This window comes from Aythya ferina (assembly GCF_964211825.1).
Source record: "Aythya ferina genome assembly, chromosome: 13".
Lineage (NCBI taxonomy): Eukaryota > Metazoa > Chordata > Aves > Anseriformes > Anatidae > Aythya > Aythya ferina.
The window spans coordinates 1,434,150-1,457,164 of NC_140311.1; the positions used below are offsets into that span (position 1 = coordinate 1,434,150).

Below are 23,015 nucleotides of genomic sequence, written 5' to 3' on the forward strand. Positions count from 1 at the left end.
GGGCACAGTCCAGCCCTGGCACAGGGCAGAGGAAACTGGAGAAGAGCAGGAGAACCCCCGCAGCAACCCCCGGCTTTCCCAGGTAGCAGCTTTCCTCCCTGGCACTTGATTTCCACGGCGGTTTCGGTCGATCACCTGAGCCCCTGCGCAGCCCTGCCGCCTCCCTGCTCCAGCGGTTTCTCTTTCCCTTCCTTGTGGCTTCGTGCACTGTTTTTCCCCTCCGTAGTCGTATGTCTCTCTTCTCCCACTTCCGTAGCTGCGAACACCCCCCGCGTTATCTCCTTCCCCCATCCCACGCCGAGGCTTATTTATAGCGAGCCCGGCTCGCCGGAGAGCACCGGCGCAGCGGGCAGGGCTGGCAGCGCCCGCAGCCCACCATGCTCCAGCTGGGAGCCCGGCTCACCGGGGCACGATGCTTGCTGCTCTGCCTGCTCCTGGCCATCCTCGGAGCCCAGCCTGGCTGGGCGGGGAGGCCCAAGCCCCTGCCGTGCCAGCAGGTAAGGCTCTTTCCGAGGGGTGTCGCAGCCCCAGCGCTCCCCGATGGCTCTGAGCTGGGCCCGAGCACCCGTCCCGCTGCGCAGCGCAGGCAGGTTCCAAGCGCAAATCCCCCCGTCCGTCCCCAGCCGGCCTCCGTCTCCTTTTTCCTTCCCTCTCTTCCCACCTTCGTCCTCCCCTCGGCTCTCCTGCCTTCCAGCCTGTTTGCCCGGGGCCCTTCCCAGCCGCTCTCCATCCTGCTGTGCTGGTGGCACCTCGAGCAGTGCCCCCCTGCTCCACCGAGGCGATGCCCTCCGAGGGGACCACTTCGGAGGGAGGGGACGGGGATGCTCTGGCACTGTCAGTGCTGCCCCTGCCCTTTCGCCCGTGGTGCTTGCGGGGCTGCTTGGGAGGACAACCAGACCCCAAGGCTTCTCCTTGCTCAGACAGCAGCAGGCAGAGCTTTTCCTTCCCTTCTGCACAGTGCTTGTCCCCTCGGGCTGGGGCTCGGGGTGTTGGTGATGACCTGCAGAAGCCATCTGATGCCTGCCAGCAGCCCGAGGGGTGTGGGACACCCAAAACAGTGCCATCGGTGACACCAACCTGCACCAGGGCAGGAGCAGGTGAGCCAGGCCACTGGCTCAGTGCCACCCCATCACAGGACACCACAAACCAGAAAACTGCACTGTCCACGAACACAAAAGCAAAAGGCTACGTCCCCCTTCCCCTCTGACAGCCCTCGGCCCTGCAGACAAGCTTCTTGTCTCCTGAGCAGCTTTCGGTGGCCTGGCCCCTTCCCAATGGGGGTAGGACACGGAACGGGGCTCATCTTCCCATCGCTCAGGCACGTGGAGAGGAGCACACCCCCTGGCTGGCGGTGCCTTTGCGCGCCCTGTCCCATGCTGATGGGTTTTCCTGCTTCTCCCTAGAGCCCCACGAAGGTGTTGTGCAAGGGTGCCGGCCTGCACAGGTTTCCAGAGGAGCTCGGCCAAGGAGTGAAGTACCTCGAGCTCTCCAACAACTTCATCCGAAACCTGTCGGAGAGCCACATGAGTGGGTTCGGGCAGCTCGAGCACCTGGACCTGCGCTTCAACCAGCTGGAGGCGGTGTCGGGGGCCGCCCTGGCTCAGCTCCCCCAGCTGCGCTCTCTCCTCCTGGGCTCCAACCGCCTGGACCGCAATTACCTCGCTAACGGGCCAGCCTTCGGCTTGCTCGGCAACATCGAGGTGCTGGACCTGTCGGCAAACAACCTGGAGAGCCACGTGGCGGGCTGGTACCTCAGCAGCCTCCCCACGCTGCAGAAGCTGGACCTGTCCGGGAACAGGATGACGAGGCTGCCCGCGGGCATCTTCTGGAGCACGCCGCGGCTGAGTGAGCTCAACCTCAGCAACAACTACATCATGGAAATCGAGGAGGGAGCCTTTGGGGCTCTGGAGGAGCTGGAGGTGGTGAACCTGGCCTTCAATTCCCTCCACTGCATCTCCGGCTTCAGCCTCAGGCAGCTGCGAGTTTTAAACCTGAGCCACAATGCCCTGGAGCTCTTCGTGTCGGAGGAGGGCGAGGAACCCTACCTGCTTCAGGTGCTCGACCTGAGCCACAACAGGCTCCTCTATTTTCCGGAGCTCCCCAGAGCGCATTACCTCACGCACTTAAACCTCTCCAACAACCTCATTGCCTCGCTGGCCCCGAGCTCAGGCCCCCTGGCAGCGCTCACGCTGCACTACGACGAGATGGGGAGGTTTAACGGGTCCTCGGGCACCACGGCTGACCTCACCCGCGTGGCCGACTTGGATCTCAGCAATAACCAGCTGCAGCTCTTCCCATTTGCTTTCTTCCGTGGCCTGAGCTCTCTGCATAACCTCAGCGTGGCCATGAATTGTCTCCAGGACGTAACGAGGGAGACGCTTACAGGTGGCGCAGCAGGGGACAGCGTGGCCACGTTGCAGGGGAACGTGTCCCTCTCCGTGCGCTCCCTGGACCTCCACGACAACCTCCTCCGCGCCTTGCCGCCTTGGTTCTTTGATTTTCTGCCCCAGCTGGAGACGATCGACCTGGGCTCCAACAGCCTCCAGCCCTGTGAGAGCCGGGGAGGTGACCGTGGGGGGACGTCAGGAGGGGACCCTCGGGGGGCAGAGCCCTGCACCGCCTTCTCCAACGTCCCCCAGCTGAAGCACCTCAGCCTCTCCAGGAACAACATCACCCGGCTGCGGCCCTACGCCTTCAACCAGACCTCACTGCTCTCCCTGGACCTGTCGGAGAACGGGGGCTTGTCCCTGCCCAGGACAGCCCTGGGGGGGCTGGAGCTCTCCCTGCAGCAGCTCTGGCTGCGGGGCAACCAGATGGGGGACGTCTCGGCAGAGCTGCCCTGCCTGGGCGCCCTCAAATCCTTGGACCTGTCGGGCAATCGCGTCAGCCTTTTGCCCGCGGGGCTTCTCTGCTCCCCGCTGGAAAGCCTGGACGTCCGAGACAACAACCTGCCGGCGCTGGCCGAGCTGGCCGTGGCGAGCTGGGCTCGCAGCCTGCGGGTGCTGTGGGTGGCCGGGAACCCTTTCAGCTGCTGCGGGTTGGGCTGGCTGGATGCGCTGCGGGCGGCACGCGTGCGCCTGCCCGACCTGGACCGGGCGCTCTGCGCCTACCGCCACCGCCGCGGCAACTTCTCGGCCCCGCTCAGCAGCCACCCCTGGGGGCCCTGCCCGCGTCCCAAAGGGGCTCTGCCGGTGCTGGTGGTGGTGCTGAGCATCCTGCTGTGCCTGGGCTACGGCGCGTGCTGCCTCCTGAGGAAGGGGCAGAAGCCGCCGGGGTGCGGGGCTGTGCGGGGCAGCAGTGGGGGCGGCTTCGTGCCCCATCCCAGAACGGGGCAGGCAGCCAAGGAGAGGCCAGCAGACGGTGACACTAAAGTGTAGGCGGGTGCTGGGAGCTGCAGCTGTTGGTCAGAATGCTAATTGTTATTAATATTATTATTAATATTAATTTGGGCACGCGTTTCCACAACTCACGTGGTTTGCAGAGCAACGTCGGGGCTGAGCCCAGCGCTGGGCAGGCACCAGGAGGGGCTGGGTTCCTGCAGCCCCCTTGCTCTTGAGAAGGAAGGTGTCCCTATCCACGCTACTTTGTGGAAGAAATTAAATAATTAAGAATTAAATGATACTTAAATAAGTAGCCGCAGGGGGGGTCCTGCCCTGCCCTCCAACGTTTTCAGCACTAAGGAGAAGAAAACCCAGCTGGTGCTGCTCTGTCCCTGCTGAAAGCCGCTGTGAGAAGGTGGCTGCCTGCACAGCCTCGCAGCTCTCCCACCATCCAGGGCCGGGGACCAGCTCTGGGAAAGGGAAAAGATCAGGACGTGCCAAAAACCTCGTGTTTCACATCTCTCTGCTTCCACCTTGAAAGTCCCCAGCCGGCCCAGCGCGCGCCACCTCCCCGTCCACACACCTGTTGTGCTGGGGGATGTGAGAGCAAAAGGGCTTGGAATTCACTCAAAATCCCAATTACCTCTTTCCTTTTTTTTTTTTTTTTTTTTTTTTTTTTTTTCTTCTCAAGCTTATCATGGTCTTACTGTGAAGCAAAGGGCATTTCTGGCAGCAAAAAGATTCGTGGTGCAGGGTAAGAGGGGTGGAAGAGAGCTGCTGGCTTAGCCAAGGGGCTGGAGAGGCTGCCAGGGCAGGAGGCGATGAGCCTTAACAAAGGAAAAGAAAGCCTGGAGAAGCTTTTTCTTGGTTCAAACCGAGGGTAAGAGATCTGTAGAATTTGGAGGTTTGAGCAAATAAATGATTATGTCAAAATGTCCTGGGTTTGTGCCAAGCTGTAAGGGTATAAATCGGAGCCTGACATAGAGCAGTGGTGGTTAAAATCTTCTGACCGTTTACAACTTTTCTAGAGAATTAGTTGAGAAATCCAGCAAAACTCATTCTTTCCAGTGGAAAGCTTTCGCATTTCACTGAATCAGTCCGTTTTCAAAGCAAAATAGATTTTATCAGGAATTCCCAGCTAGCTGTTCTGCTAACTCGTGTGGAAATTACCTTGTCTGCGACCAGCCTGAATTCAGAGCACGGTTTTGGTGTTTTCCCTTTTTCTCGGTGAGGGATGCCCTTCGGGGTGCTGCGAGGTGTGGGACTGTGTGCTGTGCTGCCCCTCTCCCCTGCTCCGTGATTCACCCTTTCGCCACCACCGAAGGTATCCCTTTTATTGCATTTTTTTGGGGTGATGTTTCCGTGCTCCCACGGGCTCTGAGGAAGCACCGTCCCGGCACAGCAGCCGGGCTCCCCGTGGCAGGCTGGGTTTGGTGTCTCTTTGGGATGGGACAAGGGGCTGGTGGCAGCTTCCCCGTGCCAGCGGCCGGTCCCTCCCTTTCGCAGGACTTTGCCACCCCTGCTTTCCATTATCGCTCGCTGCCACAGCCCCTTCTGCGTGACTCAACACAACTCCCGCCAGCTATTTCCATCCCGCTTGGCGAGGCCGGGCGTGTTATTCATGACACTTTCTTCCTCTCTGGTGGGGCTCCGGCCGGCCGGGGACCTGCCGCCGAACCTCCGGCACGCAGCCTGCCCAGCCCGCAGACGCTGGCAGGGATAGGGGCTGGGAAAGCAGCTCCCAAACCCTGCGGCAGCTTCGCTCGTCCCGGGCTCGCAGGCAGATGTTGTGCAGCTGGGTGCCCCCACCCTGCGGTCCTGGGGCCCTGGGGACAGGGCGTGCTGCCGCAGCCGGCCCCGATCCCAGCAGCACGGAGATGTCCCCAGGTGCCCCGTTCCCCTCCAGCGTGAGCCATCCCAGCTGCCAGGCACCGCTGGTCCAGGCACAGCACCCTCTGGGCACGGAGGGGAAGAGGGCAGGAGGCATCCCCGTGCTCCTGGGGGGGTGCTGAGCTGATGGAGCAGCTCCTGGCAGGTCGCTGCCACCCACGGAGCGCTTCTGGGTATCCATCCCGTGCTGAGGTCACCGCCCGAGCGCGTCGGAAAGAGGAAGGGGGGCGGTTTCCCTGCGGGAAAGCAGCGTCCTGCAGCGGGACCGTCACCTGCTGCCACCGCAGCCACCACCAGTGCCACCAGTCCAGGTCCCATCCGTGTCCCCAGGACGGGGCTGGAGGTGGCCGGGACACCCACAGCCAGGCTGGATGCCCGCGTGCCACCACCCCCGGCGTCACCGCAGCTGTCACAGCCTCCCAGACACGGGGCTGGGGTTCCTCCCCGGCGGGTAGGTGAGCGTGGGGTGCGGAGGGCACTGTCTTCTCCAGGGGCTTGAGAGGGGCACCTGGTGGGAGGGAGCCCGTGGAGGATCCTCAGGTGAAGCTTCGAAGCTTCCCGAGCGACTGCAAGCCGGGACGATGCGCGGTGAGGGATCGTCACGTGCTTGCCCAGTTCACAAACCGGAGGGACCCGGCTGGTCACCGCTTCACTTTCTACCCCAGGAGCTGCCTTTTGCTGGGCCGGGAACCCCCTTCCTCAGCCTCCTGCTGCCCCACGGCAGCCCGACGTGGAAGTGGAAGGGGTATTTTTAGTGCTCGCCCTGCGCTTGCTTCAAGGATGGAGCTAAGAGGAACTGACATCAAACGAAGCGTTGCGTTTGCTTTAAAAGGAAGCCTTTTTTTTTCCTGCTGCTCAGTCATCGCTAAACTTTTCTACGAAGAGGGATCGGTGAAAATCACCTCTTGTAGGAGGCAGACGGAGGTTGGCATCAGAAGCCTGCGGACGCTGTGCCCTGTGCTGGCAGCGGCTTCTCAGGAACCCGCCTGCGTCCCGCGGTCACCTGGCGTCCAAAAACACACCCGAGGAAACAAAGTCCCTCGGAGATCAACACTTACGACTCGGATCTGGGGGGAGATGGTGGCCCATAAGAGCAAAGCCGCTGGCCAGAAGGTGGCAACATGCCCTCTCCCATCGGGGCCTGGCACAAAGCACGGCCTCAAAGAGCTCTGTCCCGGTTGGGAAGCTCTGACCCCGCTCAGACCCAGCGTGGCTCCAGCAGCGCTGCGGTTTCACCTAGCCCCAGGTCAATACAACCAAAATTTGGGGTGCAAAGCCCCGGGGCCCTGGAGGACACCACGCTGAACCTGGGCCAGCGATGTGCCCTCGCAGCACGGCAGGATGGTGCTGCCAGCTAACAGCCAGGCACCCGCAGAGCCCAGGAGCCTCCCCACACCACCAGCAGCAGCAGGGTTATCTCTGCTTGGCAATTCCAACGTGTGCTGGGTTCAATGCTGACTTCCCTGCGAGGCTGCGCGCGTGATGCACGGAAAAGCACCCGATCCCCTCCCGGCCCCGCCAAGAGCAGCTTTTCCTGGTCCAAAAATTCCTCATCCCTCCAGAAGCTGCTCAGATTTCCCCGCGATGTCCCCCTCCAGGCGCAAGGCATTTCCCCATTCCCCAGGGCTGCGAAAGGGAACTTACAGAGGAAAACATTTCACAAGATCAGAATCTTCGGGGCCGGAGCGAAAAGGGCCCGTACGGGGCCAGCGGGAGGGAGAAGTGGGGACACCGCAGCTGATTCTGGCCAAGGTAGGAGAAGGATCTGCAAAAAGCCACGCTGGGAAGGTGGGATGTCAAAAAAATATCAGGGACTTCCAGAGCGCAGAGCAGCAGCACCGAGCTGGTGGCCACAGCCATGGAGCTGCTGCCCCGTCCCACGCAGCACAGTGCCTGGCCCAGCACCGGGTGCTGCTTTTTAGGGCTTTATTTTCAGCCAGGAGCAGGGAGGTTAACGGGATCAGGACCAGCTGAATCCAGGGAGCCATAAAACTGTGCCTCTCCCTTTCTTTTCCCTCTTTTAGCCCAGCCCCTCGTAGCTCTGCTTGGGATTCGGGAGTGACCTCGGCCCTTTCCTCGGGGACCCTTCCTCATGGGCCGCTGCCCAGGCACAAAGCACCCCGGCCTTTGGGGCGCAGGAGAGGGGTTTGGGAAGGTCACCCAGTCAGGCTGCGTGTCCTGGCCCTGGTTCAGGGGCCAGCAAGTCAGCGGGAGGTCACGGGGGGGATGCTCAGCAGGCGCCCAGCGCAGCCCTGCGGAGGGAAAGCACCTTCCTGCCAGGAGGGAAGTTGCACAGCGAGGGAGAAAGTGAAATCCCAAACTAGAAGTCCTAGACAGAGCAGCTGCTGCCCGAGGAGGCCCTGCTTTCCCTGCCACATCGCTGCTGCCCGCTGCCACCAAGTGCCTGGGCACCACCCCAACTTAAATCCTCCTCTCCCTGTTTCCTATGGGTGCCTTTAGTTTTGGGGCTGTCTCAAGCCCCTCTGCGCAGGGCGTACAGCGGCGTGCGGAGCTGGGAGACGTCGCACCGCATCCCGTCACCTCCCTGCAGCAGTGCTTGAACCAGGTTACGGGGAATTTGCTCGCAGGCTGCGCTCAGGGTCCCTTCCCCGCAGCCCCTGCTGCTCGCCCTGGCTGTCAGCAGCCTGGCCCTCGGGGTTATGAAACCCCTGCTGGTGCCCCGCTGGAGACAATGGGTCAGGAGCGTGGGTTGGCTGCCAGCACAGCCCCGCAGCGGCTGTCTGGGGGCAGGATTTCCCCACAAGCAATTAGCTCCAGTGCTGGCGCAGCGCTGGGCTCGGGGGCACGGGGGTCCCGGAGTGCCCACACCCCGCACAGCTTTCCCTCTGCCGGCCCCCGGGGGCTGGGGCTGCTCCAGGCCCCCAAGAGCAGCGTGCGTGCCCTTGGCTGACCCGCACACATCTGGAGCCCTGCTTGCCATCGAGTCCTCCCCGTCACCGTGGGGCTGTGGGGACAGAGGGAGCAGGCAGCTCAGGCTTTCGCTCTCTCTGGGTCCAGGAAAATGGATTTTATTTTATTTTTTAAAGCTCTGAGCAAAGAAAATAAGGAGAAAAAAAAAATAGAGATAAATTAGAAGTGGGCTGTGGCCGGGGAGCGCTTGGTGGGGCACAGGGCAGAGCCCAGGCACCCTCTGCCACCATGTTCATGGAGCTGATCTGTGCTGCTGTGGCTCTTTCCCCAAGGAGATGCCACTTTGGGGACGAGCGGGGTCCCCAGGCACCCAGGCTGGGGGACAGGGGCTGGGGCGGCCTCCCCGAGGGCTGTGAGCTGTGAATGGCCCCGAAACCGCCTTTGTTCCCCTCCCCGGGGGGCAGGACGGCAGCGCCCGCGGGTATAAAGGGGGCGGGGGCCCTGATCCCGGCCCCAGCCCCATCCCCAGCCCTGTCCCCAGCCATGGGGCACCCCGCCGTGCCCCCCACCCTGCTGCTCTGCCAGCTGGGGCTCGCCGCGGCCATCCAGTGGCTGTGAGTAACGGGGAGCAAGGGGGGAGGAAGGGGAAGGAAGGATGGGGGGCTCCCCGGGGGTCCCCCGCAGCGGGGCTGCCCCCTGTCACCCTCTCCCCAGGTCCCCTTTTGCTCGTCACCTGCGGTCCCCATCCCCTGGCCCCCAGCCCGGTGCCCACGGTCCCCTCTCCCCTCTCCTGTCCCCGCAGGGGGCTGGCGGAGAGCGGCAGCGGGGTGGCCTGGGACGAAAGCCACCACTGCGGGCTGCTGGCTGGGGTGGTGCCCGAGCACTTCCAGACGTGCCGGAGGAACCTGGAGGTGATGCACAGCGTCGTCCGGGCGGCCGCCGAGACCGTGAGCGCCTGCCAGAAGACCTTCGCGGGCATGAGGTGGAACTGCTCCTCCATCCTGCGCGCCCCCAGCTTCGGTCCTGACCTGCTGAGAGGTAAAGGGGGCTCCCCTCGGGTGCTCACCTCCTCCTCCTGCTGCCCCGGGCAGCTCCCCGGGCCGTGCCTTAGGCAGGGCTTTAACGGTGGGCGTCAGTCCTGATCTAGGTGCAAAAGCTGCACTGTAAACCTGCTTTAGGATTCCCTTTGGAGAAAACGTGCTGCCATCACCCCGCTGTTAATCCCGTGCCACTTAGACCAGCAGGAGATCCCAACCAAGCAAAAACAGCTTTTGGAGGCTGCAAACAAAGGGGAAATCAGGCCGTATGCTGCGAGCAGGACACAACAGCAGCACAGGCTAAAGATACAGCCCCCAAAGGGCATCAGCTCGGGGCTTTATCCCGTCACACGAAACAAAACAAGCCTCCTTCCCTTGTGGGACACGAGATTCCCTTCTCTTTCAGGGACCCGGGAGTCCGCCTTCGTGCACGCCCTGGCCGCGGCCGCCGTCGCCCACGCCATCGCCCGAGCCTGCGCCTTGGGGTCGCTGCCCCTCTGCTCCTGCGGCTCTGCCCCCTCCGAGGCGCCGGGCCCCGATTTCCGATGGGGTGGCTGCGGGGACAACCTGAGCTACGGCCTCCAGCTCGGTGCTGCTTTTGCCGACAGCCCCGTGAAGTCCAGCGGGCCAGGCAGGACGGCTCTCAGGGCCGTCAACCTGCACAACGGCGCGGCGGGCAGGCAGGTGGGTGTGCGCCGGGACCCCCACTGCCTGCTGCAGGGGGGCTGAGCTACGGGGGGGGACCCCAGGCAGTCCAGGGGGTGCCGTCCTTAGAGTGAGGAGGCACCTACGTGGTTAAATTGGAGGTAGATGTGTTTGCAGAGACATTCCCCTTACTCCTCCTCCCCAAAAAAATGTTGCCAGCCCACCACAAGCTCCTGCAAACCCTTCCCAAGGGTTACATGCATATCACCCCTCAATATTTATTAAAAGCAGGCACTCTGCTGTCCCAGTAGCATCATTTTCTTCCACCCCTAAGCAAGAGGGAGCTTTCTCGGGTGGCAGCAGAGCTCTTTCATCTCTTGAAACTTCCCGTGGATGCTCATCCAAATTGGTGTGGTGGGCGCCAGCCCCAGGCAGCACATTCATCCTCTTTCCAACCTCCGCAGGTGCTCAGTGACTCCTTGGACACCAGGTGCAAATGCCACGGTGTTTCGGGCTCCTGTTCGGTTAAGACCTGCTGGAAGGGGCTGCCAGGCCTGGGCGAAATCGCATCCGAGCTCAAGTCCAAGTACCTGGCAGCCGTCAGGGTGACCCACCGGCTCATCGGGGCCAGGAAGCAGCTGGTACCCAAAGAAACAGGCGTCAGGCTGCTGAAGGAGACGGATCTGGTTTATCTCATCAACTCCCCCGACTACTGCGTGCCCAACGTCCCCCTGGGGTCTCTGGGGACGCAGGACAGGTAAGGAACTGCTGCAGATGTGCTCTGGCAGCCTCCCAGGCAGAGCTTCCATCCGGCACGTGGAACCAGGAGTGCTCGGTGGCGGTCGGGGCGATCCCTTTGCGTGGTGGCAGGGGGGTGTGAGGAAGGTTCGTGCAGCCCCCAGTGCTGCTTGCATGGGCAGGCACGGTCCCGACCCCTCACCTCTCTCCTCTGGGCAGGCAGTGCAACAAGAGCTCGGTGGGCAGCGAGGGCTGCGACCTGCTGTGCTGCGGCCGCGGCTACAACGCCTACACGGAGGAGGTGGTGGAGAGGTGCCACTGCAGGTACCACTGGTGCTGCTACGTGGCGTGCAAGAGGTGCCGGCGGCTGGTGGAGAAATACGTCTGCAAATAGCGCCCGGGGCGGCGCGGGGCACGGGAGGGCTCCCCCGGGGTGCAGCTGGAGGCTGGGCAGCAGCCGCTGGGGATGCGCTAAATTCGGCAAGGAGGGGACTATGCTGGGAGCCCGGGCTCCAGCACTGCCATGGAAGACCCCAAACTGAGCGATGATGGGAAGCCGAAACCCCGAGCCCGACCTCTGCCCCTTCTGCCCAGAGCAAGACAAAGGGCTGCCCTCCCGCGGCACAGCGGGGGCATCCAGCGCCCGTCTCCAGCTGGGGACCGTCCATTTATCACTTCGCCCTTTTCTCCAGGGGTGAATGGGGACCCTGGGCTGCCATTGTCCTGTCGCGGGAGGTTTTTGACAGTGGCCTGAAAGCCAGGAGTGATGGATGGGCAGGGGGGAGCGAGCTGCCCGTCGGGAGGAGGCTGCAGGGGAGGAAAACTGCGTAGGGTGAGGGGGTCACGGGCAGCTCCCCTGGCAGCAGGTTTCTGCTGGGGGTTGACCCAGCACCATTAAAACCTCCTGGTGGGCAAACACTGCTCCAGTGCCCTCTGCAGCATCTGGAATGACACGGCTGGGACGCAGGCAGATCCAGGTATGGCTCCAGGAGCCAGCGCCCATCAGTCCCCCCTACAACCTGATTCTCTCACAGCGAGGAGATTTCAGCCCACTTCTCCAACCCCTTTGATACCAGGCGAGCTGGCACTGGCCTGGAGAGAGGACAGGGCCCCAGGGACATCAGAACAAACCTTTTGTCTCCATACTTGGTGTAAGCAGGATTCCAGTTTGTGCTTTTTAAATAAACCTATCGTACCTTTCCCCTCTGCGACAGCCCTCTGTGTTTCCTAAGCCCACCTCCCTCCAGCTCCCTGCCATACACAGAGGAAATGAGCCTGGGGGGGAGATCCTAAAGCACAAAGCATAAAAGTTCTGGTAGCTGGAAACTGAGGCAGCTGGGGCTTATTTCCTGATCCCAGTGCATGTAGTTTGGACTAAACAAGTGTGCCTCACGGATGGGGTCCCGATCTGCCTTTTACTTCCCTCTGTTGCCTCGACTGCTTTTAGCACAGGGGTTGGCCAAGTGCGCACATGGAATAAGAGTTTCCAGTTCGTGCAGCCTTTGGAGAGAAGGGCCGAGCCTAAATGCACACGTGCTGAGGAGAACCCACAGCGTGAGGGGCTCAGGTAAATGTGACCGAAGTCCCAGGACGGTTTCCTGCAGCTGCCACCGTGCCCGAGAGCCTCGGCCAGCTTTGCGTGCGCCTTGTGTTATTTGTGGTTTGTACTGAATGGAGCTGGCTGTGCTCAGCCCCGAGTCCAGCTGTAAGATTACTCATTTCCATATTCACTCAATCATTTTTAACAGCCTCTGCTGGGTCACAGAATCAATTCATAAGCTTTTACTGTAAACCATCCCCTCCATTTAATGTGCTCCAGGTTTCCTTATTAACAATGACTAATAGCTGGGAGCCCAAGGTGGCTCGAGAGGAGCCTGGGAGCTGGAAGCTGAAATGCTCAGGGGTGAAGCAGATGCTCACACAGCTAACTAAGCGAGTTAACTACCATTATCAGTTGTTAATGTGCCGCTGACTTGCTGGGGCTGCTGACACGCAGCCTTCCCAGGGTGACAGCAAGGCCGCAGCTGCGAGGCTTCCGCCACAGCTGCGCAAGGCCACGAAGCTCTCTGCAGCTTCTCTCTTAAAATGCAATTAGGAGTTAGTCACCAGCATTCCTCAGAAAAGGGATGCTGGGCTGCGGTTTCTGTGCCCAGAGCCAGGCGGAGCACAGAGGGTGCAGGTACCTCGTTAGGAGGGTTGCTCACCCCAAAAGCGCCGCAGGGCCGGATCAGAGGGAGGTGAAATCAGGAAGGGCTGCCAGCTCCCCCCAGCTCCCCAGGGCATTGCAAAACGAGCTGGGGAGAAGAAAACAGGCAAAGGCCACTGCTGCGGAGGGAGAGAGCCAGCCAGGAGGGTGGGAAATGTGATTTGCATTTGGTAACTCCAAACACACAGCGCCTGGGGCAGAGGAGAGGAGCCACAATAGCGAGGAATGCCCCGGGGAGATGTCGAGATCCCCTCCTGGAGAGGTCCTGTTTGAATTTCTGCCTGGGAAAAGGCAGGGGCAAGGGCTGAATATGCGGAGCCCTCTGCTCCTCGGGCTGCCTGCATGGTCCAGGGATGAGCTGGAGGGGTCGAGGTGCAGCGGGGGCACTGGGCTCTGCTGATGTCCTGCGGGCAGCGGGGAAGTGCTGTAATTATCAGAAGGGTGCCGAGGGTCAGGCTGGCAGGAGGGGCTGTGGGGAGGTGACAGCGAAGTGACAACGTTTAGAGGGGGAAGCGTTGCAATCTGGGCCCGCAGCTGGAATCACCAGCTTTGTGAGATCTGCTGGGCTGGAAGAGTCTCCCAGGGACTGAGAGCCAGAACAAGGCAATTAATATCCGGCAGTGGGTCCGGGGGGAATAAACCACCCACTTGGCCCCGCGGGCTGAGGGGATCCATCTGACTGGATGTATTTTGTCCAACTCTGCCGGCAGGGAAGCTAGCATAAAGGCTGCCAGGGGAGCACAGAGCCCTGACCCCTGGCACAGGCCAGCACAAGCATCCTCCAAGGTAAAGGATGGGAAAACCTGGACCCTGACATCACCCTTGGGTGGCTTCCAGCACTAGTCAGTGCAGCACTGCCAGCGAAATAAATCAGTGCTAGCGGGTCTTTCTTTAGCTGTCTGCAACTTCAGTCCCCCCAAAAAAACATCTCAGGCTCTTTTAGGTACCTCTTCGGGACCTGAACAAACCTGGGCATGGTGACAGCAGCGTCCTTGACACTGGGAGGATCTCCGTAACAATTATGGCTTCGCAGCCCTTCAGACACATCCTCACATGTTTCTCTTGCCCCACTTTCACAATCAGTCCTCTCCAGGCTGTGGTAGGCTGCTGTCATTACCCTCTGCTTCATGAGCCCTCGTCGGGCTCGCTGCTAATGTGACGGATCTACCTCTTTGACTTTCCTGTCACTAGCCATTTTTCCCTGGGTCTTGTGGCTTTTTGTTTATCTGTCGCTGGAAATGAGAATCCCAGAGCTGAATTCTCTATGGTGGTGGCAAAAGTTTTTCACTTTCTGGTGCTGTGAGCTGACATGGGAGAGATGGCTCTGAATGTGGCCTGCGCACAAAATAAAACCAGCCCTCTGCATGAAATGTGGTGAGAACCGGGCAAAGGGTTTGCTCTGCAAAGCCTGCCCGTAGTTACTACTTGACTTTTAATTTGTGTTTGAAAGGAGTAACACTGGTGTGAACGTGATCCTTCCCTGCTGGCCAGATTGTGCAGACAATGAAGTCTGGAGAAAGGAGAGTGATCTTCACGGGCTCTTTTGACCTTGTTGCTAAAGCACTTGTTTTTTATTATTATTATTATTTATACCTGTAGAGATGCTGCATAACTTATTCCAGGAGGATAATCCAAGCCAAAGCAACAAGATGTTGGTAAATAAGCAAAAGTTTGGGGGTAAGAATGACACTAGGACATGTTGGGATATTTCTCTTTCTTTTCTCTTTCCTTCTGCTCGTCACAAGGAGACCTGAGCTAGAACAAGGAGAAGACGCACGGTGGGGCCACTGCCTCAGTGCTGAGCTGTTGATCAACGTCTGCAGTGCTGTAAATATCTGGGGGATGTTACTTTGACCTTTGGGATGGTTGGCGCCTCCACTCTCGCACCACAAGACACAAGCATGAGTAAAGGCTTTGTATCTAAGGAAACTCCCTTGCATCTCTCTTCTCCTTTATTTCTGGGGTGTTCCTCAGGATGTCCTGAGGATGACAAGTAATAGTAGGGATTGCCCTCATGGGGATCTTCAGCTGAGAGACAGGGACAAATGAACGTAGGTGAGTAACAGCCATGAGACCAGAGGGGGAACCAGACTGCAGTCTGAGGGCCCCTGGGCATAGCTTGAAGGGCGCTTGTTGCAGTGGCTGTGCTGGGTGGACTCATCAAATCGCCTTTATGCCAGTGCTGAGGAAATGCCATGGCCTCATCGAATAGCAGCATTTTTCCTTCGTGCACCCCTGGGGAAAGTGAGCTACGGCAGGGTGGGAGCTGCAGAGCAGCCTCCTCTCCACAGCAGGAGCAGACACAAGCCCATGAGCCCACGACGTGTGGGTGCCTGCAGTTCCTTATGCTGGGGCTGAAGAGCAGGCAGACGACAGGTAATTTGGTCACTGGCCCTTACTGATTTCATGCCTCTGTGGTATAAGTGAAACCTGTTCTTGACCAGTTGGGACAGCGGGTAAAAACAGGGCTAATGAACTGCTAGCAGGGAGATTCAGGAACTTCCATCCAGCTGACAGGTTCACCGACTTGGCTCTTGCAAGCAAAGCCTTCTCCGTCTCGAAGGAAACAGAGCCTCACATAGATTTCCTGCTCCCTCAGTCCAGCGTGGCTGCTGAGCAGTGATAACATGTGGCTCAGGGCCTGTCCTGTGCTGCCCCTGATAATCTGGGTCAAAGCTGACACCACCACCACCACCCCGCCTCCAGTTTTAAGGGAAGGGGAAGTGGGCTGAGGTCCGTGCTGCATCATCAGCCTATTCACAATTATTTGGAGAGCAAGCCAATAGCTCCCTGTGAACCTATCTGGCTTGCTCTGAGAGGTGAAGGCCTCAAGGAAGAATGCCCAAAGGAGATGTTTGCTCAAGATTAAACAGAGATATCCTATAGGCAGGGTAATCCCATAACTGCTGAGGCTATCTGGGTAACACAAAGGCTAAGGCACTGAAGAAGTTCACTCCAAAAGTGTCTTTTGCTCTGATCCTCAAAAATGCTGTTGAAATTTAGAATCTTAAAAGCTTGGGAAGGGAGGTGGGGGAATGATTTGATAGGTTTACTGTTGATTTTAACTAATGCATGCGAGGAGGGAAGATGCTGCACAGACTGGAGCATTGCCTCTCTGATAAAGGTGAACTGGCCGTAATTGCTGGGGGTGTCATAGCATCTTCTGCTGGTGAAGGAAAAATGGCTGTAGATTTCTGGCCTCATTCTACTTCCAATTATTATATTAATTATTTTTTTCCACTGCTGGGCGCAGCGTGGTTCTTCGCTTCCTGCCTGGTGCGCAGGAATACCACAGAATGATGTGTTAAACTGTTGACATATCTCATACTACTGGTGCCTGCGCTTTCAGTCTGAGCAAAACGGTCACATGGAAGGAGTATGACAGGAGAGCAAACCCATCAGGATGTACTTGGGACACGGCATAAAGGAACCTAAACCCACAACTCCTCTATCTTTTACGATTAACTTTTTATCAAGCTATCTCGTGTACGCATGAGGGAAACAAACAGATTAAGTCATAAACTGACTCATCTGTGGAAGTTGAGTGCTTCCAGCCTGCCCTGAATTATTATCACACCATATAAATTTTTCACATCTAGGTCATTAACTTGTATTGTGTTTCTGCACGTCAGCTTGTAAAAGCCCAGCTTTAACCATTACCTGTCTGATGCCTGTTTTAATTTCAGAGATACTATTAAAAGGGACTCAGGAGCTAACCAAAAAAGAAACGGTAAAGGGTCCTTATCCTACTTTTGTTATAAAAACAACACATGGAGATGAAATGGTGGGCACTGCACTTAAATAATAAAATGTAGGACTTTGCTGCAGAGCATCCATGCTGGGCACTGTGCGTTGCCTGGATGGCCTGCCAAGTTCTGATCCCATGTTATGCAGTGATAGCTGTGTGCAGTACAAGCCCCTAGTGAATTCCAGCCTTGACATCCTAAGGTGCTGCCGAGGCTCTCCCAATAGTAGGAGAGGACCATGTGTGACCTACCCTCCCAGGTGGAGCTCCTGCCCTAGCACCTGGGGCAGGCTTTTTGTGACAGCAGTGACTTTGGGGACCCCACGGAGCGACCCTAGGCTAGCGATGGCTTGGCTCCCTCTGGTGCAGCCGCATGGGCAAAACACACCCGAGGAAGGGAGCTGAGCACCCTGCAGAGATACCAGCATGGGGTTCTGGGGCAGGGTGGCTCATTAGCACGATCTTTGGCTGGGCTTGGCAGGACACTGCTGATTGCACTGCTAGTTCGTGTTTCTGGAGCCAACACATTTAATTCCAGTTTGGCTCCTGATGCAGGGCACTGCATTGTGCTGTGTAGACAAACTCCAGCCTTCTGCTGCATTTTCAAGATTAATTTTAAGATTAATGGATTAATTTTTTAAGATTAATTGATTAATTTTAAGATTAATGGATTAATTTTAAGATTAATGGAAAGAGACACACTGGTAAGATTAATGGAAAGAGGCTCGCACCATTAAACAAGCAACAACCAAACCTGCAAAACAATAACCTGCAGAGGTGCGGATAGCGGAGGAAAGTCAAAGAAGAGGTGATCAGAGGGGCTTGGGGCAACCCAGGTCCATGTGGTCCAGGATGAGAAATTTGTGTGCGTCATTGGTTAATGCTGTTAATTAAATAGACCAGGGATCTGCTCCTTTATGGGGGCGGTGCAAATTGGGGTAAATTGGAGTAAATGGGGGGCTAAGAGGTGAAGGGGACCAGCACTGTCAGCTTCACTATGACTCTCTGTTTTTTTTTTGATTTAATGTTGTGATTTGGACACTTCCTCGGGCTCGCTGCTCTGCCCGCAGCCCAATTTTAGCCGAGCGCGGACCCCCCCCCTTCCCTCAGGGGCCCCTCGGGCCCCTACCAAGATGGCGGCGGCGGCGCCCTCACGAAGATGGCGGCGGGGGCGGGCGCGGGCGCGGGCGGAAGCGGTGGGGCTGAGGGGGGAGGCTCGGAGCCGGGCCGGCAATGGCGGAGCTGCCCGGCGGCGGGGCGCGGCTGCCGGAGCTGCTGGCCACGGGCTGGCGGCTGTGGGAGGAGGTGGATGCCGGCACCGAGCCGTCCTCGGGGGCTCCGGCCGTGCAGGAGAAGGTGCGGCAGGGGCTGGGCGCGCTGCGGCAGGCGGCCGCTATGGTGGCGGAGCTGGAGCTCTTCAGGTGAGGAGGCGGCGGGGACGGGGCTGGCGGCGGGAGGCTGAAACGGGGGCTTGACGCCGGGGCTGTGCCTTGCAGCGAGAACGAGGAGCTGGACGAGGTGGCGTCGGCCGACCTGAGGTACCTGGCGGTGCCCGCCCTGCTGGGCGCCCTCACCCTGCGGCAGGTGGACGCCAGCCGCCGGCGGGAGCACCTGGAGGCGGCCCGGGCCCATTTCTGCCGCTTCCTGCAGCTCTGCCGGGCCTACGGGCTCAGCGCCGCCCCGCCGCCCTCCGCCCCGGGGGCCGAGGAGGAGGAGGAGGAGAAGGAGGCCGGCAGCACCGGTGCCCGCGGCCCCGCCGCCCAGCGCAGCCTGCTGGCTATGGCCGCCGGCCGGCAGGCCAAGATCGAGAGGTGAGCAGGGCGAGGAGGCCGGGGCTGAACGCGGTTCAAGGCGTTCAAATGGGCCCTCAGTGGGCTGGGGTGGCCCGGGGGTCGTGGGGATGTGGCTGTGGCTGTGGCGGTGGCGCCCGGTCCTCGGAGAGGAGTCGCACAAAAGGTCCTTGCCATCAGCTCCCTAATAACAAGCTCTGTGAAGCCGCCCAGGCTGGAAGCTTCCTCCAAATGTCCTCATCTGAGCTTTAATTCAGGGGCCGTCGATGCCCCTCCGTCATGTTTGGGATGAGGATTGTGGCAGGCAAACTGTTGCTTTGTGCGGTGACACTGACAGGCCCAAGGTGGCCTTGAGAGCAGTTTAAATTACATAAATACCAAAACGCAGTTTCTGTCCTAAAAGTAACCCAGGTGGGACGGATTTGGGGTAGCAGGATATGTTGTGGGGTGGTGCAGCACGGGCAGCCTGGCACTGTGCATGAGGCAGGTCTGGGTGTGCTCACCTCGCACTGCCAGCCCTGCCATCAGCAGGTTCCTACCTGACCTGACTGCAGAGCGAGGCGTTGCAATTATGTCAGCTCCCAGTGAAAAGCAGAGGCAGCAAGATCACCGTTTTCTGACAGCCTGGATCCTCACGCCGGCTCCAGAGCTCTCGTCCCAGCTGCCCTTCTCAGTGGCTGACTGCAGAGAGTTTGCCCTGCTGCCAACAGCCCAGAAGGGAGTGGTTTGCTTTGCCCCTCAGCAGCACAGGCAGATGCTCACGTGCTTAAGATGTATTTTTAAGGGTTCTCTGTGGAGTTATTGAGCATGAGTCTGTTTTATAGAACAACGCTTGTATGCTGTGTCCTTTCTCTTGGATGTCCTCTGTGTCAGCAATCCTCAGCTGGGATTGCTGGCCTCTTAGCACAAAGAAAATAATTGGGAGGGGCCCTGTCTTTAAATTTAAATTGTCTTCCTAAAACTTCCTAACAATAGGAGCTTCGTAAATTAGATCAGTAAGTCATCAGAACCTACCTTTCTGTATGCAACTTTCATTTGAAACACGTGAAAGTATCTTAAAGCTCTTACACAGACTTAAGCACTGTATCTGGGCCATGCTAGAGAAAGTTTACCGAAATTATGTCCTTTAATTCTCTTTGAGCCAGGTACAAGCAGAAGAAGGAACTGGAGAACAGGCTGGCCTCTATGAGAACCTTTGTGGACAGTGGGCAGGCAGATGAGGATCAGATACGGGAATTCTACCTACTGCAAATCCAGAAATGGGTCAACATCAGCTTTGAGGAAATCGAGAGCATTGACCATGAAATGGTAATCCTGAGGAACAGAGATGCAGCGAAACAGGTATGAGATCTCTCTATCTGCAGGTCCTGTGAACTCTGCATGGTTAGACCTGATGACAGACACTGTTGTGGGTAGATGAACCTCAGAGCAATTCATTAGCAGAGTTTCCTAAGTTTTGTGCTGTGAATTCCAGGTTAAAGTCTAGCTTATGCACAATATAAATGGACAGGGCGTGGTTTAGTTCCAAACAGCCAGTGGTCTGATTGTTGCATTAGTGCCTGTCTGGTGCTATCGCACGTCCTAGACAGTCACAGCGTGTAAAATGCTCGAGCACTGAACATCAGAGCTGAACTGATCTGTGTGCAGAGGCTTTTCTCCGCTTTGCTGGGTTGTGCCAGACCCTTAACTCTAAAGAACTAAATACATTTGTCATTTAAAACAAGACCCTGGTGATTTTTTTCTTTCAAGCCTACACTTCTAGCCTACAGAACATCGTGATGTTACAGAAAAAACATGCCTGTTCTGTATGAGGAAAACAAATCTTGTGTGGCACCGTGTTTCTGGGCTTTATGCTTCTCACCTAGAACATCTGTCTAGAATTAAAAAATTAATAATAACATGCCTAAGTGTGCCATAGTCCAGCTTTGCTGGCACGGCTGGTTTGTGCAATTCATTACTGGCATTGCAGAGCTCTGCTCTTCTGTAGTGCCCTGGGTGATATCTTCGTGAATGATGAGCTCTACTTGCTTCAGAGTGCGCTGTGTTTGATCCATGGAAAAAATAAGCTGTATTTCATGCTTTGATCTGAGCTGATCTGGTTTAGCTCTGTCAGCTTTCTGCTTTGATCGGAACGGGTGTAACAAAGGCACAAAGAGAAGTGATTTGTGGAAGCTCACAGATGGAGTTCATGATTTAAACTGGATTAAGGGCTGAATTGTCCGTCTTGGGGCATTGCTGTGACAGCAGAGGCATCTCTTTTCTACAAGACCCTTAGTAACTTGTCTGGGGGGTGGGAAGCCAAGAAGGGGACTCTTATCTACGTGATTATTTTGTGACTCTTGTTTGCAATTTCAGTCTTCAGCACCACCTCACGGTACTGCCCGGCAAGTCAGAGCTCCACTGAAACCTTTCATTCTTACCCGGGACGTTGTTCAGTCTAAGTATGTTTGTTTTTGCTTACTTTAACGCGGTGTGATGCTGCGCTCTGTTCCCACGTCAAACCCAAGATACTCTTTCAAAGGCAGAAGCACAGTCGTTATCGTCAGGCAGCGTGTCGCATCGAGACTGCATGTGTTGTGCATCTGGGCAGGGGACGGGGAAACTTCTAACACGTTTCTTCCACTTTCTGTCATTTCTTCTGTTAGCAGCATGCTTCAGAGTCTCAGCTAATGCTGGTTGTTCTGTTGGGATGGCAGAAGAGGAGACCGTACTGAAGTATTACTGCTTTAGTTTATAGGCCCTGTGCTTGCTGTTTAGTAAGCTGTGGAAGAGGCAAGGCTTCTCTGCCCCTCTAACCTCGATGTGATATAACAGGATTGTTCTTTGCTCTTAAAATAAAGAGCATGACATAGAAAAGCACATGCAGTCACTTAATCTAATACAAACTCCGGAGGATTTTGGTGGGTTGAAATTAGTCATCTTTGGGGCTGAGAAGCTGTGGTACCCGCCTGGCCACCAGTTGCAATAGCCTGTTACTTAAATTTTTTTACTATAGGGCTTTCCGTAGGGTAACAAGATCTCAGCACTTCATGGTGCTATGAGATTCTTGCAGGTGATACAGCAGCTAAACCACAAAGTGGGCTAGAAAACAGATTTCTTGTGGTTTTGACATTATCTGATTTGAGGGTTACAGATACCTCTTTAGCTAAGCTGTGCCTGATTCAGTTCTCGGTGTCCTCATGGGCAAGCTGAGCCAGCGGACAGCATTCTTCTAGGGATTGGACAAATATTTCGAGATCTTTGGAACAAAGCAGTCCTTGCCTCTCTAAAGCAGCAGAATTAACTCCTGCCGTGCTATCCTGGCTGTGTTTCTGAGCAGTCTGCTGCTGAAGGCCCAGACTGTGGAAATACCCTCCTTGGGCAAAGTCTTGGTAGCACGCCTCGTGTTATCAATACAAATTGGAGATCTACGGGGTAGTTCTGTGCGCTGTTATTGGTGTTTCTGCAATTCATACAGGACGTGACGTGCCTTCCTCGACCCTCTCTCTCTTCCTGCAGGGTGTTTGGTGCTGGCTATCCTAGCCTCCCGACTATGACTGTAAATGATTGGTATGACCAGCGCAGGAGGGAAGAAGCAATGCATGGTCCGAGTGCACCTCAGAAGCCATCAGGTAAGGAGGGGTAGGGCAAAAATGGAAACAGAGAATTCGTGAACCCTCTTGAGGAGAATGGTGAGTGGGGGATGTGCTCGGGGTGTAAAATACCCTCTGGCTTTCTCCACTAGGCTTCAGGATAAATGGGTTGCTTGGCTGCTCCTCGGCATTTCCTGCTTTGTCTAGGCTGACTCCAGGAGGGATTCTGTTCGGAGACCCCGACTTGTCATTTCCCATTGTCTTACTGTCCCTCGCTCTTGTTCTTGACCTTCAGCAGATACAGCTGATGAAGAGTTGCAGAAGCAGCAGCAGGAGAAAAAGGAGGAGGAGGACGATGAGGAAGCTCTTAAAAAAGCTCGAGACTGGGATGACTGGAAAGATACACACCCGAGAGGCTACGGCAATCGGCAGAACATGGGCTGATGCTGTGGCAGCAGAGAGAGCAGGGCCTGGAAATCCTGTCAGAATTGCCTGTGTCTTGGCGATATAGGAATAAATGCACTGTACATATGCAGAGGTGTCCTTGGCTTCTCTGGGAGTCACTGGAGTCGGAGGAGTAAACACGACAATTTGCTTTGGTTTACATGAAATGTCAGACTGAGAGCGAGCTCGTCATGGACAGTGGCACCGCAGAGCTCCTGTCAGCGGGGCGCTGTCTGAGGGGCCAGACTGCCTCTGCTCTCCCAGTCAGAGGAAGTCCTTGAAAGAAAAGTACATGCATTTGGAAACTTCTCTTTGTATTGTTGGTGGATGTATTTATTTTTTTTTTCCTCTATATTTTAGACTAAATAAAATCTCTTGTTCTGCCTAGTTCTTGCTGTGAAAATCCCTTGTGTTTTTTTTTGTTCCTTTCAGAGGAAATGTGCAGGGCTGGTTGCTGGGAGTTGGGGGTGGCAAATGTCAGATGGCCTCTTATTTTGGCCAGGGCTACTGGTGGCCTTTCCACAGCCTCATCATCCCCAGGCTGGCAGAATGAAGGGTTTGGGAGCTTTGGGGAGCTTTGTGTTAAGCAGGGCAGATATTTTAAGGGCAAAGTGTTAAAATGCTGGTAGTACACATAGTACAGATGCCTTAATATAAATGTTTGTCCCTTTGCTTGGTGTGGTGGGCTCTGTGCAGCTGTAGATGTGTTGTGTAGGTACGCGTGGTGGTGTGGGTGTGTTTGGGACCCTCGTGGAGT

The 23,015-nt window shown here is 57.0% G+C and overlaps 3 protein-coding genes and 1 long non-coding RNA gene across 6 annotated transcripts in view; all 4 read left to right on the forward strand.

Annotated features, from left to right (window-relative positions):
• LOC311443785 (protein Wnt-11b-like) overlaps positions 1–12,312 on the forward strand; it is a 132,207-nt gene extending 119,895 nt beyond the window's left edge. Inside the window, exons 2-6 of one of the 2 annotated variants that reach the window (XM_084534252.1) lie at positions 8,308–8,695; positions 8,884–9,119; positions 9,525–9,802; positions 10,228–10,520; positions 10,721–12,312. In XM_084534252.1, the coding sequence (XP_084390378.1) occupies positions 8,505–8,695; positions 8,884–9,119; positions 9,525–9,802; positions 10,228–10,520; positions 10,721–10,895 (1,173 nt within the window). In that variant the 5' untranslated portion in view covers positions 8,308–8,504 and the 3' untranslated portion in view covers positions 10,896–12,312. Of the gene's footprint in view, positions 1–4,404; positions 8,696–8,883; positions 9,120–9,524; positions 9,803–10,227; positions 10,521–10,720 lie in introns of those variants that run through there. The other variant, XM_084534251.1, reaches the window with a different exon arrangement.
• On the forward strand, positions 361–4,253 carry LOC311443784 (transforming growth factor beta activator LRRC32-like). Its single transcript, XM_084534250.1, has 2 exons — positions 361–497; positions 1,404–4,253. Exons 1-2 carry the CDS (start codon positions 378–380, stop codon positions 3,375–3,377), a joined length of 2,094 nt encoding a protein of 697 aa, XP_084390376.1. The 5' UTR covers positions 361–377; the 3' UTR covers positions 3,378–4,253.
• A 311-nt stretch (positions 12,313–12,623) lies between the features above and the next one.
• Positions 12,624–15,129, forward strand: LOC311444235. The gene is made up of 3 exons (XR_014697764.1): positions 12,624–12,680; positions 13,418–13,493; positions 14,453–15,129. It is a non-coding gene; the product is annotated as an uncharacterized lncRNA (long non-coding RNA).
• Positions 15,130–17,664: 2,535 nt separating this feature from the next.
• On the forward strand, positions 17,665–22,645 carry IGBP1 (immunoglobulin binding protein 1). Of its 2 annotated transcripts, none has more exons than XM_084534341.1 (6): positions 17,665–17,873; positions 17,949–18,263; positions 19,388–19,583; positions 20,598–20,683; positions 21,741–21,853; positions 22,110–22,645. In XM_084534341.1, exons 1-6 carry the CDS (start codon positions 17,686–17,688, stop codon positions 22,256–22,258), a joined length of 1,047 nt encoding a protein of 348 aa, XP_084390467.1. In that variant the 5' UTR covers positions 17,665–17,685; the 3' UTR covers positions 22,259–22,645. The 2 variants fall into 2 exon arrangements, with proteins under 2 accessions (XP_084390467.1, XP_084390468.1); XM_084534342.1 differs by having other exon boundaries at positions 22,113–22,645.
• Positions 22,646–23,015: the final 370 nt, after the last annotated feature.

What these genes read in the sequence shown, in the direction of transcription:
- IGBP1 (XM_084534341.1), top strand. Translation starts at nt 17,686, where the DNA reads ATGGCGGAGCTGCCCGGCGGCGGGGCGCGGCTGCCGGAGCTGCTGGCC. An exon ending in ACAGAGATGCAGCGAAACAG is followed by an intron (nt 19,584 to 20,597) that starts GTATGAGATCTC and finishes TTGCAATTTCAG; the next exon opens with TCTTCAGCACCACCTCACGG. An exon ending in TGCACCTCAGAAGCCATCAG is followed by an intron (nt 21,854 to 22,109) that starts GTAAGGAGGGGT and finishes CTTGACCTTCAG; the next exon opens with CAGATACAGCTGATGAAGAG.
- LOC311443784 (XM_084534250.1), top strand. Translation starts at nt 378, where the DNA reads ATGCTCCAGCTGGGAGCCCGGCTCACCGGGGCACGATGCTTGCTGCTC. An exon ending in AGCCCCTGCCGTGCCAGCAG is followed by an intron (nt 498 to 1,403) that starts GTAAGGCTCTTT and finishes GCTTCTCCCTAG; the next exon opens with AGCCCCACGAAGGTGTTGTG.